At 37.3% G+C, this 20,419-nt stretch overlaps 1 protein-coding gene across 12 annotated transcripts in view; it reads left to right on the plus strand.

Annotated features, from left to right (window-relative positions):
• WDPCP (WD repeat containing planar cell polarity effector) overlaps positions 1-11,626 on the plus strand; it is a 519,354-nt gene extending 507,728 nt beyond the window's left edge. For all 12 annotated transcript variants that reach the window (XR_011164621.1, XM_069068996.1, XM_069068989.1 and 9 more), the window contains one exon: positions 9,532-11,626. Coding sequence is in view for 10 of the 12 variants with exons in the window: in XM_069068992.1 (XP_068925093.1) it covers positions 9,532-9,608 (77 nt within the window). In the remaining 2 variants the exon portion in view is untranslated. The remainder of the gene's footprint in view (positions 1-9,531) is intronic.
• Positions 11,627-20,419: the final 8,793 nt, after the last annotated feature.

Here is a 20,419-nt window from a genome sequence, read left to right on the forward strand (position 1 = left end):
TTCTTGTTCCTTCTTCCTTCTCCTCTTCCTTCTTCCTTCCTTCTCCTCCTCCTCCTTCTTCTCTCTGTCCCCCCAATATACATACCCATCTTCCAGATTTTCCCTAACTACCTACAAACATGCTTGCATGTTGTTTTTTAAAGGACTTACTGAGAAATTTGGAGAGACAACATGGTGCCAGAAAGATAAGTCCAAACAAATGTTGTATGACTGTGCATCACAGAATCTAAGAGACTATGTCCATCTCATTCAACCAATACAGAGAAAGCCTTCCCCACTATTACATGCCTGAAAAGAGGAGGCCTGTGCAGGAAATGCCCTTCCTCCTGTGCTCCTCCGAGGACAGGAACACCTCCCCCTCCCAGAGAGCCCACTACCACCTGGAAATCAGAGCTACCACAAGCAGCTGTGAGTGGTAGGAAGTTTTTCTTGACATGAAGTCTAACTTGGCTTCCTTACAACTTCCCTGCTATTGCTCCCCAGGTTAAGCCCATTAGTGAGAAACCTAACAATTCCATCCCTTCCTCCATGTGACAGACCTCAAAATCCTAGATCATTGGTATTCTCTTTTCCAGGCTAAGCCTGCCTAGAGCTTCTTTAGCTGATCCCAATATGACATGAACTCAAGGTCTTTCACTACCTTGCTTGCCCTTCTCTGGACACTGTAAACTAATCAGTGACAGCTGATTAATGTCTTTCTTATACCTGGTGCTCAGGACTGAATACAGTACTCCAGATGAGGTCTGACAAGGGCAGACCACAGTAGGACTATGTCTCCCCTGTTAATGGAGCTGAAGATTGCATTAGGTCTTTTGGCTGCCACATTACATTGCCGACTTATCTTGAATTGAGTTTCACTAAAACCTCCAGAGCTTTATCAAAGCAACTGTTGTCTGTCTATCCAGGCCTTCCCTATTTTATACTTGTGAAGTTGATCTTTTTAATCCAAGGGCCTCATTTATCCCCACTGAATTTCCTAAAATGGTCTAGAGGCAAAAGAAACCTCAGAGATCACTGAGTGCAGGACTTCATCTGTTTCTGTGATGGAGTAACAAGCTGATGAAGTCCATGGGCCCTTTCCCAGAATGATGTTTTTGAATGCACAAAATAAAATACACAAGAGTACTAAGACAACCAATTACAGTGAAATAAAGGGTAGTTTTTCCTACCCAATTCTTTAAATCAGTTCACAAACCAAAGTTAAGAACCCCCAATCTAGTCCAACCACCTCATCTTACAAGAAATTAAAAATTACAGATGCCAAGGAAATTTCCATATTAGCCAACACCAACCTTAACACAGAACCAGGAGTCAAATTTAGGTCTTCTGACTATAGGTTGATTAACTGGGAAGCAAAGATTAGCACATTCTTATACTCAACTACATTATTTTCCCTAATAAAAAATAAAAACTGTTGAAACAAGGAACAAGACACTGGGATAGGATTCAGGAGACTTGGATTCAAGTCCTCCTCTGCTATTATCAGGCAGTGTTGGTGTAGATGGATTAACCAACCAATCTAGGCCTCAGCTGCCTCATCTTTCAATAGGGCAGTTGGGCTAGAATATTTCTAAGATTCCTTCCACTTCTAATTTTCAATAATAATAAGAAGAAGAATGATAATGTATGTAGTGCTTTTACAAAGATATATAATATGTAAAATAATATTTTCTACATAATATACATATATAAATGTATGCATATATGTATATTGTGTGTATATATGTACATATATACACATACACATGTATATGTGTGTGTGAAATCTTATTTGAGCCTTGCAATAACCCTGTGAGGTAGGTGCTATTATTATCCCCATTTTACAGATGAGGAAACGGAGGGAGAGAAGCTAAGTGACTTGCCTGGGGTCACACAGCTAGTAGTGTCTGATGTATAATTGAATTCAGGTCTTCTTGATTCTATCGGGCACTGTGTTCAATATGCCACCTACCTGCGAATGAGTATTTTTCACCCATTTCAGTCATTTCTGACTCTTCATGATCCCATTTGGGATTTTCTTGGCAGAGATACTAGAGTGGTTTGCCATTTCCTTCTCCAGCTCATTTGACAAATGAGAAAATTGAGGTAAACAGGGTCTTTTGCCCAGGTCTTGCCCAGGGTCACACAGCTAGTAGGTGTCTGAGGCCAGATTTGAACTCAGGAAGATAAATCTTTCTAACTCTAGGCCCAGCACTCTGTCCACTATAGCACCTAGTTAGAAGGATAAAGATGATTTAGAAGGACTTACAGAAGAACAAATATGTAAAGATAATTTATTTTGCCTTAATCTTAAACTGTTTTGAAATATTGCTTAATTTAAACCCATTCTTCCCCTCAGGCCTGGACAGAGCATCACTATTAGGTTATAAAAAAAAATTGTTCAAGATGATTTAAAAGTCTTTTGGAGCCATATACAAAGGTCAAGCTCTAGGCACTTTGGGTGCATCAAAGTGCATCTATCACATAATATGAATTATTTCTACATTATTTGTTCTCTAATTTTCACAACCAGCTAATTTCCAAAGAATGTCAAATTCTGTTTATGTTAATAATTCTGGTAAAGGCCTGACTCTTCATCAGATGTTAGCACATCAAAATGATGTTTGTCAAAACTGGAAAATTGATGTTATGTTTACTCTTTACCCTGAGACTGTTGGATTTTAATACTTTTTTAATGTGTTAAAAGCTCCCAATAAGAACAGCTAAATATATTATTATTTTAAAACTATAATTGCAGCAAAGATATAACTAACTGCAAATCTAACTACCACCAACACTAACCATACTTAGATAGTGGGTAAAGATATTAGCCAATGGATGGACTTTATCCATGGCATCATTCTATTCCATGTACTCCAGTCAAACTGGACAGCTCTTGCCCCCTCAACCAACCTCTCCCCACCCAGCCATAAGAAAAAAAAATATGCTCTGAGAATTCCCACCTCATTCGTTATCTTTCTCATGCTAATCCCTATTCCTACAATCTCCTCATTTGCTCTCATACCTGTTGAATTCCAACACATTCATTAAAGCTGGCCAGGATAGCTCACACAGAAGATAAAATTAAGGATCCAAAAAAGATCTTAGCAGTTTAGAACTAGATCAAATCTTACAGGATGTCATTTCCCGGGGATAAAATTAAAGTCTTATACTTGGATTCAAAGAATCAACTTCAGAAGCACAAGATAGGGGCGAGGAGGCTAAATAAATAGCTGCTCATCAGGGGGGGAAATTGGGTGTTCATCAACTCAATACAGGTCATAGATCATATTCAGAATAAGAGAGAACAGTCCTGTTTTACTCTGGTCTGGCCAGACCACACCTAAAATGTAGTTCTTGGTCCTAGAAAAGACTAGATAATCCTAATGGAATAAGAAGAAATAAAATAGAAGGATCCAAAGGAGGACAGCCAGGATGGTGAAAGGCTTTGATGAGACCCAACAAAAACTGAAGGAAATGACAATTTTTTTTTAATTTGCCTAAATCTTTATTTTCATAACCTACATTTTTCAAATTAGACAGTTTTACATTGTTGGCACAAAAAGAAACTTCAATTACCAATAGTTTACATGTAAGCTTGATTCCAGTCTTAATGGAAAAAGTAGAACAAAAACCAAAACGCTCAATGAAGCTTCCATATTGCACTTCTAGTTACCAAATTGGTAGCTGTTAACTGTCTCCTTAAATCTTTGATTGTCTGCTGCTATTTGTGTCATAGATTACAATGCACATAAAAGTGGTCCACACCATTAGTCAGCTGGTGCTCTATGGAAACAATGAATCACATTCAAACAAGACCTTTTTTGTGACAACTGCTGAAATGTTAAAGATAACACAACAAAAGTTTGTCATCGCTGTATCAGGTGACTTCTAGTGAGCGACAATGATGCAATCGTGGGGGCAAGGAGGCTGATCTAAAGTGGCTACATGATAGCAGTCTTCAAATATATAACTGTTGGCATTGTGAAAGCGATTACACTTTTTCCACACAGCCCCAGAGACTAGAACTAGGGGCAGCAGATGGAGGTGCTGCAGAAATCATGTTCTGACAATTGGAGCTGGCCAAAAACGTAGAGTGCAGTGCCTCACCAGGGTTTGGATGACCAGTTGTTGAAGACACTGGGGAGGAGATTTCTGTTCATCTATGTATGGAATTAGAGGATCTCTGAGGTCCGTCTACCTCCTGAGACCCTGTGAAATGCTCCCTTTTACATGGCGTTTTTCCTCAGTCACCTGGTCTACACCACCTTCCACATGGCACAAGATCACAGCATCTCAGAAGTCTACACCACCTTCCACATGGCACAAGCTCACAGCATCTCAGAAATTGCCTCATCCAAGCCAGACTTGAACAAGAGTGTCTTCTGCATCACACCTGGCAACAAGGGCTGAGCCTGGTGCTATTTAACATTTGTATCAGTGTCTAGAATAATCACTTTAATTTTTGTATTTGAAGCTCACAATGTCCAGGTCTTCCTGACTTCCTCCTTGAAGAAAATATTCGTCATAGAAATAAGGCTTCCTGTGCAGCCTAAAAATCTCTGACTTCCTGTCTCTGACTGCTGAGCCTTGTTTTCCAACATATTTTCATTGTCTTCACCCAAGCCCACCTTTGCTGACTATGTCTCTCTGTGCATAAGAGAAACAATAATGTAGTATACAGTTACATGGATTTGGAACCAGTTGAATAATTGGCCCCCAAAAGAAGTCATTAACAATTAATCTAAATATAGAAAGAGGCCTCTGGTAGATCCCCAGAGAGCTCTGATGTTCGACATTGGTATTAGTGACTTGAATAAGGCATGGCTCACTCATCATGGTATACTCGTCACATTTGTAGATAACATGAAACTGGGAGGGATAAGATTACAGAGTAGGGATCCAAAAAGATCTTGCCAGACCCAGCCTAATCAGGTGAAATATGACAGGGATAAACATTTAAATCTTGTACTTGGACTCCAAAAAATCTGCAAGTACAAGGAGGGAGGAGAAGACGACCAGTTAGAAGTTTGGGGGAAAGATCCAGGGTTTTGTGGGTTTAGGTTTTGTTTTTCTGTGGGTTTTAGTTTTTAAGCAGACTACAAGATCGACGTGAGTCAATAGTGTGGCAAGACCACCATAGGAGCTTATGTGACCTTAGGCTGCATGAAAAGAGCCATAGCTTCTAGAAATAAGAAGGCAAAAGAGGATCAGACAACACCTGGGGTATGATGTTCAGTGCCGGTCACTGGAGTTTAGGAAAGACCTTAATACACTGGAGCAGTGATGTCAAGCCCAAATATAAACAGATGCCTGCAGCTATATATTGATGTTCATTGTTATTCAGTCCTGTCTGACTCTTCCTGACATCATATGAGATTTTCTTGGCAAAGATACTGGGATGGTTTGCCACTTCCACCTCCACCTCATTTTACATATGAGGAAACTGAGGCAAACAGGGTGAAGTGACTTGCCTAGGGTCACACAGCTAGTAAGTGTCTGAATTAGATTTGAACAAGGCTCAACACTCCATTCACTGTACCACCTCACTGTATATTGAGTCAGAAAACCGCAAATGAACATTATCTAAGGCATTTTTATTTATTTTGTTAAACATTTCCTGATATCCTCTTAACCTGGTTTGGGCTGCTTTCTGGGTGTTTTACATCTTGGCCTTGAGTCTGGCACCTTGGCTGGAGGATGTCCAGAGGAAAGTAATCAGGATAGCCAGAGATTCGAGATCTAGAGCTGGAGCCTCGGGTAATTTATTCTAACCTCATGGATTTATAAAAGAGGGTTTGTGCAATGGTCTGGCCAAAGGTAAGATTTAGACCCACCTCCTCCAACTCTTGATTCGGTGCCCCTTCCACCACACCTCCTCATCGGTGAAAGGCCTCTGTTTCATGCCAGATGAGCATTGTCTGAAGGAACTTGGGAGATTTAGCCTGGAAAAGGGGGTGGGAGTAGAGAGTGTAGCTATGTGGAAGAGAGATTAGTATGGATCTGCTTGATTCAAGAGAGGGGAGAACAAGAAGCCATAGGTAGAAGCACCAATTAAGACTTGAAGGCAGGAAAAAACTTCCTAACAACCAGAGCTGACCAGAAGTGACATGGGCCATCTCGAGTGGCAGTGAGTTCCCCCCAACTTGGGTGCCCCACTTGTAAGTAAGATGTTTTCAAGTGTGCCTTGGACTTGATTGTTCCCAAGGTCCCTTCCAACACTGAAATTCTGTGAAATTCCTCACAGTTGTGAGGAAAACCATGTGAATTGTAAAACAACTTATAAATACAAGCAATAACTAAAATTCTCTATTAGCCATATTTATACTTCAATGGAAGAATATCCATAGAGTTATTAAGAAAAGAAGGAAATCTAATTTCTGATACTACCCATTGGAATGTAAACTTCTTGAAAAAAAGGAATTCTTTCATTCTCTGTTTTTGTATCCCCAGTACATACCACAGTGACTCGAATGTAGTAAGTACTTAGTAAATGCTGATCAATTGAAATAATCATTTGAAATAACAAAGGAAATTATCATCTGAAATTGTTAATAGAGTATCAGGCTAAAAATCAAAAGGCCTGAATCAGGCCAATTATTAGTTGTTTCACTTTAAGTAAATTATTTTAAAAAACTAAGCCTTTGAAAGACTAGCTATAAAATGAGGGTCATACTACGTTTACATATTTCACAGAGCTATTGTGAAAATCAAATTGGATAATGTGTATAAAGTACCTTTTAACTGTAAAGTATAGACAAATGTTAGCTATTAAACATTGACTAAGTAGTGATTCTAAGAATCAAATTAAAAGCAGACCTTGACTTGTCTGTAGAATTTGCTTACGACAGTTAAGATACACTTTTTAAAAAAATCACAAGGAAAGGTGACCTGGTATCACCCAAAATTACGTAACACAATAAGGGTGTGGTTCAGAAAATGCTCTAAGATGAATGTAGAAACCAGATGAGGGATTGGGGAAAACCCTTTTGTTGCTTCTGTAAATTACTACAGGAATTAACATGCAGCTTCTTTCAATCAAAGGTGAGCACACTTTTTAGCACTTAATGAAATGAAGATCAATCTCCCTCACAGCCACAACTTCCTACTTTCTAAAGAAAATCGCCTACCAAAGTAGGCAAGAAGATAAAATGATCGAGGGCCAAAACAAATACATGCATACACAAATCCTTAATCCTGGCTCTCATATACCTATGTATTCAAAGATGTTTCATTTTTCTCAGCATCTTTTAAAGGCAAGCTTTCTATCTTGAGGATACTCTCCCAGATAACTACTCAATACTAGCACGATGTGCCCAACATTTGGAGAAGCATACCATGGTGTTTAAGTGAAAATATTCAGCTTGGAGTCTGACCAGTTGTAGCTTCAAATCCTAGCTCCACAACTCTGCTAGCCTCGCTAGGCCTCAGCTTCTTAAATTAAGAGATTAGGCCAGGTGATCTCTAAATACCACCTAACTCTGGCAGTCTCCAAACTCCTACTGTTACTATCTCATTAATCTTTAGTACATCCTTGTGAAGGAAGTAAAGTACAGCCAAGGTGCTCACACTCTGAAACAGGATATTGTGAAGAGTTGTAGAATCTTCTTCTCCTGGAGTCTTTAAAAATAGAATTAATCCTCATGTCACTCAGATGGTTTAGAAGAAATCCCAAAAGGGAAATGGGGTTGATGACTTTTCATCTATTTCTGCCATTCCTCTTTATTTAAAAATAGGGTCCAGAGAAGGATTCGTGTGACTGGTATCAAAGACTATAGGAATTCAAGAGTGGTTAAATCATGAAATCAAAGGATATGGAAAGTCTGGGCACCCAAAAGCAATTATTCTCAACAACTTTGGGCAAATTAAGTGATTGTCATTAATATAATTCAGCAAAGCAATGATAATAGAGTTAAAACTTAACAGGATCAACATCTTCTCATGACTACTGTAAAATCTTGCAAAATCCACTTTAGCATAGTAGTTCACAGGCCCAGAGATGGGGTTGGTGCTTCGGAAAACTGTTAGCACTTACAATGGTTTTTATGGGCTGTTCAGGTTTTTTGGGTTTTGTTTTTTTTTTATTAAACCAAAAGCTACCCAAACCCCACTGAACTTGCCAGCACACACACAAGCCCCAGGCAGTATTAAATTACTCATTCTTCTTGTTACTTGTTTTTCCAGGGTTTTTTTTTTTATTCTATGTATAAGCAGTACATACACGCACCTACATTCATTTCCCTTACTTTTCATGCCTACATTTTCTTTGGGGTGTGGCTGTTTGCATGTAGTTCAAAGGCGATGACTTTCTGGAAATCACTTAGAAGAAGTCAAAAGATAACTTAGGAAATATCTCAAATTAGAGGTGACTAGTTTACAAAGTTCAATTAAATTCAGATTAACCTATAATTTAAGAGAACCCTAATTCCTCTGTCATACATGCCACCGTGTAGCCCAACCTGTGTTGCAATCCTCCTTACCTTTTACCTTTAAGATTTTAGCTCTTTGTTGGCTATCTCTAAACTCCAACACATGTAGCAAGATAGTTTTATTTCTCAAATAACATGTCCACCTTCACTCTTCATTTAGCTGGTGTCCTTTCTCTTTCAATATCTCATTCTATAGTGTCTTGCATTTCTATCCAGTTATTTTTCCGTCACTGTCTTCACTGACTCTCCTTCACAGGACAGGGAAATAGGAAAAAGAAAGAAGTTTGTCATAAACCAGCAGGGGCAGGAAATTGGGAGAGGTCTATTTTTGAAGCACCTTATAGAATTTATGCCCAAAATGTTCCTTGTCAAAACATTTTTTGCATCAGTAGTTTCAAGCCTACTTTCATGATATTGTAAATCATAATACTTCAAGGGTCATGGCAACATTCTCAATTAAAAATTAATTTTAACTTGCTAAAATTTGTGAACTAATTCACTAAAATTAAGCATGAAACACTCTTGTTATAACAAGTGTTTTTTTAGTAGGTGTTTTTCACCTTTTCTTTGTGGCAAATTTCTCTATAGCATAGATTTTAAATTTTCAACTTAAAATTGGTCTTTTCTAACTTTGATTTTCTTGTATTTCATATAGTGTGTTCTACCTTCTTTCTCTGATTTTAATGATTCCAATTAAGTTCAATAGATATTGATAAAACACCTGTTGTTTCTAAGTCACTATGCTAGAACTTGTGGGATATACAAAGTAAATTAGGTCTGTTTCTTAGTCTCACAGAGGTGACCATCCAGTGGAGAAAGGGAAAGTCAGGGATATATATATATATGTACATGTGTGTATGTTTATGTAGATATGTAGATAGATATGTAAATAAATGTAATATGATGTAGAATATGAAAAGGGATGTACAAAGTACTTTTGTAGTTCACAGTAGGGAGGGGACAGTGAATTAAAATTTACCAGTAAGATTGGTCTTTATGTTACAAATGATTTAAAATCTCTTTTCCCCACTATATTTTAAATTATTAGCTGTTTAGTTACCAAAAATCAATAATCATCTTATTCCAACTTCCAGAGTGTAATTTTTTTCTCTTTTTGTTTCAGGAAATTGGAGATGGTGGTTCGCTAAGAATGGTTCACTTTGGTTTGGTGTAACAAAGGAAAAACAACCTTTCACTTGATGACTATATTCCTTAATGTACCCAAATGAGAATATACCTGGCATGTATATGCAATCCCATTTTTCAGTAGGTTTCCCCCACATAACAACCACCAGCCATCACTCCTATGCAACCCCATGGATACTGTATCTATGATGTGTGTGACAAGCACCACACAGATGGAAAGGCCAGAGAGAGTACATACTTAAAGACATCACTAAGGCCATTATTGAGTTTTAAGCTGTCCACACTGACTGTTGATCTATTCACCCAAAAATATCCATTCAGATCTCATATGGGGTAAAGCAAATAACCATATCTCATTTCTTATGTTTTAATATAAAAAATTAAATGTAAAACAGCAAATCAATTTATTTTAACTGTGGAAAAACTAAACACAATATACTGTTCATCGACTGTATGGTTTAGTCTCACATTGCATTATCTATGTAAAATTTGACAGGTGACAAATTCTTTTCGTAGGTGACTACTGCCTCACTCATCCCTCAGTACTACAGGTAAAAATTGATCCAAATTTTCAAAGAACCAAGTATTGGCAGTGGTGAGGATATAAATTATTCACTTTGAGATTTTGATTGTATGGTGAATGCCTTGTTTTACAACATGTTGGAAGAATGAGGACATCAATTAGTCAAACCTGATTGACTAAGTTAACTCCTGATTGATGTTCTTGTTCAGCCACGGCCAAAAGAGATGCCCAAGGGGCCACTTCATCACTAAGGTGAGAAGAGTCACACAAGCAGGAGTCCTGCAGACTAAATGGTATCTATCTGCCTTTGGTATAAACATGCCTGTGGCTTCTCCTTCAGCAATGGTACAATCAACCCCCTCTCCAAATGTCTTACTAGGGATGACCTCCTCTTGGCTCTTCTCCAATTGCCCTTAGAAACACTCCGGTCCTAAATAGCTTTCATGTTGATTCTAGTTAGCTCTAACTGGAATGCCAATTACTAGAATGAAATATTGGGAGCATATCTGAAATACTAGATCTAAAGTTTTCTTCTTGGTAAAGTGCCAGATAATACATTTCTCTTCAGTCACTTCCAGAAATGTGTTTTTATGCATCCTCCTCTATTTTTACTGTAAGTCTCAACATTTAAAGAAAAGAAACTACACAGTATCACAATATTTTTCTGCATAATGTTTTACTCCAAACACATTTCACTAAAGAAATGCTATATATACTGTTCTCCGTGTGTTCGTTTTTAGAAACTCTTCATTTGGATGCAGATATTACTTGCTCCTTTAAGAGTCTAAAAATCATTCTATTGCAATTTCAATGGAGTAGATCTCAACTTCAAATACCTTCATGAAAAAGCTGACTTTCAAAAGCAGGAGTATTTCTCCAAGAATGCTCTCCATTTTTGTAATCTAGAAATATAATCTCAGTTGAATAACCACTATTTTCCCCTTTTTAAAAAGACGTGGAGCCTCTTTAACATCATTCCATTGGAAATCCAGATTTAATCTTGCACTTCTAACTGCTAATGTAAAATGAACAGCAATGGTGGTAATCTGCTTCATTCAATACTGTACTTCTGTCCTGAATTATTCAAAGAAAAGAAAACATTTATTTTCTTATTCTGCCACTATTATTAGAGGACATAGACTCGAAATATGTATACACATATATGTATATATGTCATTTTTATCTTGTAGGTAAAGAATTTGAATTGAAAACTAAGTCACAGTATTCTAACAATGTAATGTTGTGTTTGCCAGTCAATTATTTTTACAGAATGGTATATTTAAAGTATTTCCTTTAAAAGATCTTATTTATGAAAAAGAATATGCCTCTATATTTGAATCAGTCATTTATTCACAATTGAGAGGTTTTCTGACAATATTATCACTCCAATTAATGTGAAACATTTTATTAAGTATTAACAATTAGTATATCATTCCTTGATTGGCAAAGGGTAATACACAAAATCATGCAAATGCTTTTTAAGACAAGAGATAAAAAGATGTTTCTCTTCACTTGGCAAGTTAACATTAATAAAATAAGATCAAACCAAGCATTTAACAGTAATATTTCCCACATCTAGGCTTTGTGTAAGATAAATGTCATTTTCATGAATCTTTGTGACAATCTGAGAAAAGTAAGTGTTTATGAAAGATAGATTTGTATTTAATTTGGAATTTCAATACAGCAATCAATCAAGAAACATCCCATTTGTTCTGCCCAAAACAATGAAATGTATTGCTTAGCTTATAGAGAGCCCTTTTGCTGAACTGAAGCCATATTTCTGTCAGTTCAAGTGATGGTCTATATGAGGGATTAATCTGACACCAGACAGGGAGCCCTAATCCTTTGGTATATCATAATCTATTTACTTTGCATACTAAGAGGATTTCAGTTAAAATGTACAGGAAGTAATGCTGGCAATGTACATTAAAAGAGGAGCAGTTTCCCTAAAATCTCACATTTTTTAATAAAATACTTCCTGAGCATTCATAGATTTTCCTATTGAAAAAAAATTCAATAAGTATTTGGTCACTGGTCATATACTTTTCTTTGTAGATACAGGGTTGAATTTTGTGGTGCTTTCTTTTTTAATATGTAAATGTCACAAAATAATAGATCTTAAATACAAGACTTTATTTGCTGGGGCTTTTGCTAACAAGTCAAACATTTTCAGTGAGTGAATTTTCATGGCATTTCTCTTGATTTTTAAGAGTAAAAGGTATAACTAAGTCATTATGTAGGGGAGAAGAGTACATACACACACAAACACACACATACTCACATATTTAAGAGTATACTATCTCATAATTCCTAAAACTATTTGTGTGTAACATGGCAAAGAGGGCATCTGCAAAGTAATAATTATTCCTTATCTTAGCCTATCATTCTGTCACATATTAGGAAAATAATATGATTAAGCATTTATGCATCTATACAACATACAATGTATATAATTGGAGTTTAACTTTTCACTTCAGCTTATATTAGCAAATTCTAAATTGTTGGAATTCAAAAAGTTTGCTGTAGTGAAAATAAATGAAGAATGCCTACTGTGCAAACCATACCTACTATGTACTTAGATGGTCAAATCTTTGGCCTATTATTCCATTAAGATATTGGGGGGGGGGCGCCTAGGTGGTACAGTGAATAGAGCACCGGCCTGGAGTCAGGAGGACCTGAGTTCAAATCCAGCCTCAGACACTTAACACTAACCGTGTGACCTTGGGCAAGTTACTTAACCCCAATTGCCTTACCTTCCCCCCTCCAAAAAGCAAATAAAAAAAAAGATATTCAGGGTGACCTAAAAGTCCTAGTGTGCGGTTTTAAGCTTCCATAACTTCAGAAGTACACATGCTACAATCTTAAGATAACAAGATTTGAAAGTTTAATTATTTAAATTTATGCTTATTTTGTTTGCGAATTTTGAATAATTTTAATTTTAACAAGACAAAGTACTCTGTCATTATATTGTATTGCAACCGTTTCTGGATGACACTTTCTCAGACCCACATGGATCAGGAGAACTTCAGTCACCTGATCTGTCTCCTTTAGACTTTTTTCTCATGGGGGTCATCTGTCATTCTTTGTATTATCTAGGCTATGACTACAAATGCAATCCTTCTCCTCACTGTGTAGCAGCTAATAAAAGTTTTTACAACGTCTGCAAAGCAACCAGATTGAGGTATATATAACACAAGATGGTGGGCCATGTTGAATTTTAACAAGAAATATAAATAGTTTAAAATTAAAGTAATTAACTTTTCAAATATTGTCTTTGTAAGTTCATATCATTTGTACTTCTGAAGTTATTAAAGCTCAGAACTTCATTAAGACTTTGGGGACACTGTATAGCTTAGATAGGCATTGCAGATGGACATTTAGATGACCCATAATTGAAGAGAAAGAAGAGAGATTGCAATGGGAAAATGTTGTGGTACTTTCAGTGATTCCCAAGCTACTTCCTGACACAAAGACCCATTTTTTTTCTGACACCAAAATTCTTCATATGATGACATATGGGAGTGCATCATGAAATACAGCAATCTGTGAAGGGCATAGTAAATACAAGGAGATTGCAACATGTTACCAATGATAATTTGGGCATAAGAAGTGGCAGAAAATTACATTTTACATTAAAGGCAGAATGAGAAAAGAGAGTAGGCTATTTTGTAGGGGAAGCCCAATTATAACAGTTGTATCAGAGGTTCTCACCTGATGTGAAGTTAACACTTTGGGGCTCTCTCACGTCTTTGTCTTTGTCATGTTGTCCCCACTCAGGTGGGAGCTGGGAAATTTAGTATCTGACATGACACCAAATATAGTCGTTGCATCCCCCCCCCTGCAAATATTCAGGTTCATAAACCTTCAAAACATAGAACATTTGAACTATAAAGAATATAGGAACAACTCACATTTAAATCTATAGTAAAAAAGACCCCCAACTGCATAAGGATTCCCCCAGGGAACTGTGCAGTCTTTATGACTTGCAATAATTCCCTGGGTGTGTTTGGGGAGGATGGAGGTACAGGAAGGAGGAGACGGGTTTGGTCTTCCCCATTAGTCTCACTTCTTCACCAGCCACTCTCTTCCAATCTCTTCCCCTCATGTGGATCTCCATTGTCACTGGCCTCCATTGCAGACAGATGCATGGTGCCTTCTTGCTGCTGTCACTGTTGCCCACCACTAATATCACAGGTCCTTCTCAACCCAGCTTTGTTTTGCTGCCTTCTCAGTTGGGCTCTTTTCTCACAGATTGTGGTGGTTGTACCCTTGCTGAGGTCTAGTTCTTCAGCACTTTGTCTGGAAGGTTATTGCACTGGCATTTAGGTGACTTTTCTAAGCCTTGTGTGCCTCTCAGAACCAGAGTGCCTCTGACCTTCTGTCCTCAGTAAGTCCCAGCGTTTCATCTTCCATACCAAGGGCCTCTGAGGATGGCTGCAGTAATACTTGAACTTCTCAGCAGGTCTCTGTTTCCCATTACAGGGCAGTTGATGGGAAGTTAATAGTTCTTTACCTTCTCACAGTAACTGGACAGTATACCTCCTGCTCATGTCAGCACTTCCCACTGACTTTTTAGGGGTCCAGGGAGGCACTCTGACTCTTTAAATTTGTCCTTTGATCTTCCTCCAAGGGAGCTGCTGCTTTTAAAAAATTATTTTATTATATATTTACCAACTTTGACAATCAAAGACATTTCTCATATACAAAGGAGAACAAAAATGAGGTTTATATATAAAGCAATAAATCTATTGTGTATACCTTCAAACGTGCATATTAAATTTAATATGATAGAACAACATTGCTTTTTTATCTGCCCCCTTCTGAATTTCCTTCTTCTCTAAAGTATATGTTTACTTTTTTTTTCTTTTTGGAGGGGGGAAGGTAGGGCAATTGGGGTTAAGTGACTTGCCCAAGGTTGCAATATTTTTACATTTTTAACTGAAGTGCCTTTCTACATTGTTTTTGTCCTATAACTACCACCCATAAACCTCCTCACCCTCAAAAGTAAAAGCACCCCCTACTGGAGGTGTAAGTGTAGTTGGACTTCTAGATAATGTGACCAACAAGATGGCAAATTAGGTATTTTACCCAATCTCCTAACTCTGAAAAACATGTAAAAATAAGGTGGTTCTGAGGCCAACATGACTGAGTGACCTGACCGGGGTCACATAGCAAGTGTCTGACGTTGGATTTGAACTCGTGAAAGAGTCTTCCTGATTCCAAATCCAGTGCTCTATCCACTGCTCCCCTAAAAAAAGAATTTTTCATATTAAATAGAGAGTAATTATAGCTGAATACACAGGACAAAAAAAAAGAATCCCAGCAAGGTAAACTCTTTCTAAATTAATGCCAGAGAACAATAATTCTTGAAGCACTCCCTCAGTCCTCCTCCCCCTCCAGTCTCTATGCTCCCAGCAATGACGCACACTGATGTGTGGGCTTGTCCCTAAGACTCATATTAGCATCCCTTCCTGCTGCAAACACTTTGCCAACTCTCTTCACGGGCATTGGGCTCCACAATCCATCCCTCACTCCAACCTTTCCACCTCTTTCCCCAGCAACAAGTAACAGACAAAGATTCTGCCCAATCACATAAGAAGAAAGGAAGGATGCTGTCTTCTTCCTTCAGTGGTCCCTAGGTTAAGGTACTCTCAAAGCTACAGATGTTCTATCTAGAACACCTTTCCCTTCTGTAAAAAGTGGCAGATGCTGATACAGCTTACCCAGAGAAAAAAAGAAAGAGACAGGATAGGAAGTGGGCTAGGCAGCCAGCATGACTGCATCAGGTCTGAAGGAAAGGAGACTGAAAGCTAGACAAAGCCAGTACCATAGGACACCCTACCCCAGAAATGAGAAAGGTCTCCTAGGAACCAAGACCAAAAAGATCTAAAGCCCTCAGTGTAGGGGGAGATTGAGGCAGCTTTGCACCTCAGTTTGAGGGATGTGCCCACCAGCTAAAGGGAGGTAGTAAAAAAGTGAGTGGTGGAGACATAATAAAAAAAAAGATTTAAACACCAAAAAGGAAGAAAATTCAGCAAATACCTAAACTACAGAGAGATAAATCAACTGTGATGATCTAAAAACTAAAAGGAAGGCTGAGTATTGAACCCTTGAAGAGATTGCAAAACTCCCTTTACAAATATAAAACAAAGGGAAAAGCGACTAATTTTTGATGAAATAGAATTCTGTGGAATCCCAAGAGGGCATGAACCAATGAGAAATTCCAAAATGGTACAAAAGAGAAATGAAATCTATAAGAGAAGAAATTAGGAATGAATGAAAAAAATATGTGTGTATATATGTGTGTGTGTGTATGTGTGTATGATAAGTTGTAGCTCTTAATGCAGTAATAAAAATTAGCCGACTAGAAAAAAAGTGAATCCACAGTGGAATAATTCTCCAAAGAAGCAAATGAAAGATTAACCAATTTGGAATATAAAAATACTCAAGTGGAGGAAAAGGCAACAGAAGAAAAGCAATCGGCAATAATGTTTAAAGAACACACAATCTCTATACAAATCAAAGCCATTGACCTGAAAGATAGTCTGTGCAGTGACAACTTAAGAATCTCCCATAGGTCTTCCAAAAGAACTCAACAAATCACAAAACTTGAAAAATATAATGGTGGGGGGGAGGGGCAGGGATATACATCTGAATACAACTTCTGAATACAGAAAACAAAACACCAGTGAAAAAGTACACTAATTGCCTCCAGGAAAGTGTGTGTGTGTATACATTTCAAACTCCATGATTTATAGTGATTATATTTGATAGTTCCAGTGACAAACAGCAAATTCTTCTGAGGGCCAAGAGAAGGACCTTCAGATATAAATTAAAAGAAATATGATTAACGTTGAATTATTTCACATTCATTAGAAAGCACAGAAGAGAATGGAACAGCAAATTCCAAAAAGCAAAGGAGCTCAAGCTATAAAATGAGATACTCTATAAACTGAATGTAATCATTAATGAAAAAAAAAGATGGTCTTTCAACAAAAATAGGGGAGACATTGAAACATCCTGCCTCCCCCACACTCCCCAAAAAGGAACAGATCTAAGCAGAATATTCAACTTCCAAACAGAAGAAACTCAAGAGAGGCTTAAAATGTATAAATATTGTGGACTAAAATAATCTGAAGAGATTATGAGAGAAGGGGGCAAAATAAGTTAACATCCACTCTGGCTCCAGAAAGAAAACAGAAACTATCACAGAATGCATTAAACTAGATAATATACATAATTACACAATAAGCATAATAAAGGAAGAATGAGTACCTGTAAAAATCTATAAAGAGAGGATCTTCAAAGTATACATATCTATAAATATCTATAAAGAGAGGACTGAAATATTAGTTTTAAAAAAAAGGAACAAGACAAAAAAATACCAATAGTCAACAGCATGGAGATGATTGTGGAAATTTTTTTAATGGATATATTCAATAAAGGAGAATCAATGAGAAATAGAATTTTTCCTCTGGAATACCAGGCAGCAGAAGAGGACCCTAAAATCATCTCTCTAGAGCTGTGTGGGACTCCAGGCCATCTGGTGTCACTCACTTCTTTTATAGATGAGGAAGTTACTGGCTAGGGAGATCAAGGGCACCCAAAGCCACATGAATTATTAGAGGCAGGGTCTAAATTAAAGTACTTTGACTCCAGAGCCACGCTTTATTTTGCTGCACCCGATGAAAAAATAAGGTAAGGGGGTGGCTAGGTGGTGCAGTGAATAGAGTATGGGCCCTGGAGTCAGGATAACCTGAGTTCAAATCTGGCCTCAGACACTTAATACTTACTAGTCATGTGACCTTGGGCAAGTCACTTAGCCCCAATTATCCTGCCCTCCCTCCTCCAAAAATCAAAAGAAGAAGAAGAAGATAAAAAAGATGACAGAACTTAAGACTATAAATTGGTGAGATAATTTAGAAAGGAAAGAAGCATTTTACAATTGAAGAAACTGAGACAAACAGAAGTTAAGTGACTTGCCCAGGGTCACACAGCTAGTCAGTGTCTGAGGCTGGATTTGAACTCACACCTTCCTAACCCCAGACCCAGTGTTCTATTCACCCTGCCAATGGACTTGCAAAACATCAGAGATTCAGAATTACAGAATAAGAAGGCATCTGAGGCAATCTATTCCAACTTGTCTCTAAATAACAGACAGTTATATAGTATTTCAAGTTTTAAAAAGCCCTTTATACATATCATCTCATTTGATCCACTCAATAAATTTGTGAGGTAGATGGTATTATTATTCTCATTTTATGGGTTAAGGAAATTGGGAGAAGTTAAGTGATGAGTCCATTCTTCTATGACTAATAAGAGGATGAGGCAGAATTTGAACCCAGAACTTCCTTTGCCATGCAGCAAAATACACAAGAGAGAGGCCATCTAATCTTTGCTTTAAGACTTCCTGGGAAGGGTGAATTCTCTGCATTCCAAGACACCCCAACCTATGATCAGCTATAATTTTTTGTAGGTCTATTGGTCTCTTTGAAACTTCTGTTCATTTCTCCTAGTTTTACTCTCTGGGACTTAGAAAAGCAAATTGCATCTCCCTTCCATGAGATTGTTCCTTTGAATACTTGAAGAAAGTTCTCATGTCCTACCTAACTAAAGAGAATCTGATCACCATATTTCAGGAAATTGTATATGAAAGTTTCCCAAAATTATTGAGATCAAGGAATAGACCACACACAGAAACAATTTTCTGGACATTAGCAAAGGTGCATGTCAGTATAATTTAATTTTCATCAAATTCTGAGTTACACCAAAAAAGAGATAATTTTATAAACAGCTAAGGGGAAAAAATAATACATCAAAGAATATTCACTCAAGATAAGAAATGACAGAATAAGCCAGTGTCTGATCTACAAAACTCAATACAAAATGAACTTCATCTCAATATCTTTTACTCAGATGGTAAAAAGAATTACCATTCAAAGGCAGGAAATTCCATGACTTGTCCAACAATTTCTGCAACAGAAAGCAAGGCTTGCTATGTCCTTTAAATGCTTATGTCAACCTAGTAGCTGGAAATCTCCAGGTTAATCCTGTAAAAGCTTTACAACCATGAATGACTAATGTTTGACTCAATATAAATTTATATAGGTATATAAAAACAAGTGTGGAATTGTTTTAATCATTAAAAAATCCAAAAGTAGTCACCTCAAGGAGCATACCAACATTGGGTAAAAAAGAAACTAAGTCTGGCTAGGAATTTTGTTATTTAAATCAATGAAAAAATTTAGCAAGGTAGAGCATAAGAAAACTTTAAAACTGTGAAACACTAAATCAAATGTAAATACTATATAATTTTAGTGAAAAAAAATATCAGGGTTGTTTGGATATGCCATTGTCTCAATGTGTAGAGACAAAATTCAGAGGCAGAATCACATTAACAGAATTGTTGACATGATGTCCTAAGGGAACTGAGCTCAGAAGAAATAATGCAGAAAAAAGCTCAAGAATATCACAGCCAAAATCTAGAACTTCAACCTCAACAACAACAACAAATACAACAATCCTGGGAGTTCTAGTATCAAGAAACCTCAGTCAGTATTATAAAGAGCTGGAAGTTTCTGCAGTGAATGAGAGGAGATCTTGGAAAACAATATTCCAGAAGCAAAAGATAGAGGCTTAAAACTGTAAGAGTGGGGTTGACTAATTTACTCAATGAAGTCATCCCGCCCTTCTTAACTTAAGTAATAAAATTCCAAATCAATTACTTTAAATCATAGGTTATGGACTAAGAGACCTTAGAACTGAAGTCATATTGCACAGGCCTCATGTTCAGATAGGTTGAGGAAACTTGGTCATGTTCTAGGGGTCATCTGTCAATTATCAAGTTAGTTTAGTACCAGGTTTCTCTCTCCCTCTCTCCTTATCCTCCTTATTCCCTAGCAACCTTGGCCTTTGGATAGAGGAGGACCTTATGAGCTTCAAAGGGTCCAGAGGATGTTGGATTTTACATCTTCCCATCAATGCCCTACCAGCGTCTATGTATCAGCTGATGGCAGTTTCTGCATTTGGAACCCAGGACAGACTCAAACTTAGGGAGAATATATAGCAAACAAGTAACTCCTATAAGTTCTTTTCTCCCATTTGTGGAGTACTCAAGAAGTTCCCCCTTAAACATGGTGTAGCTTCTTTTCTGGGTTCCTTGTGGAACCATGAATCTACATCCAGTCTGTGATAGTCATTTTTGATCAAGATATGGGGAAATATAATATGAAGCAGTGTGTAGAATGCTATATAAGCCTTACCAACCTATCACACAGTTATTCTATGATAAGTGGATACTCATTCCCATAGACAACAATCTGTTATCTTTCATAAAATGTAT

This window comes from Petaurus breviceps, unplaced genomic scaffold, assembly GCF_028583685.1.
Source record: "Petaurus breviceps papuanus isolate PSGF00001 unplaced genomic scaffold, PetGlider_PUasm1.0 90775, whole genome shotgun sequence".
Classification (NCBI taxonomy): Eukaryota; Metazoa; Chordata; class Mammalia; order Diprotodontia; family Petauridae; genus Petaurus; species Petaurus breviceps.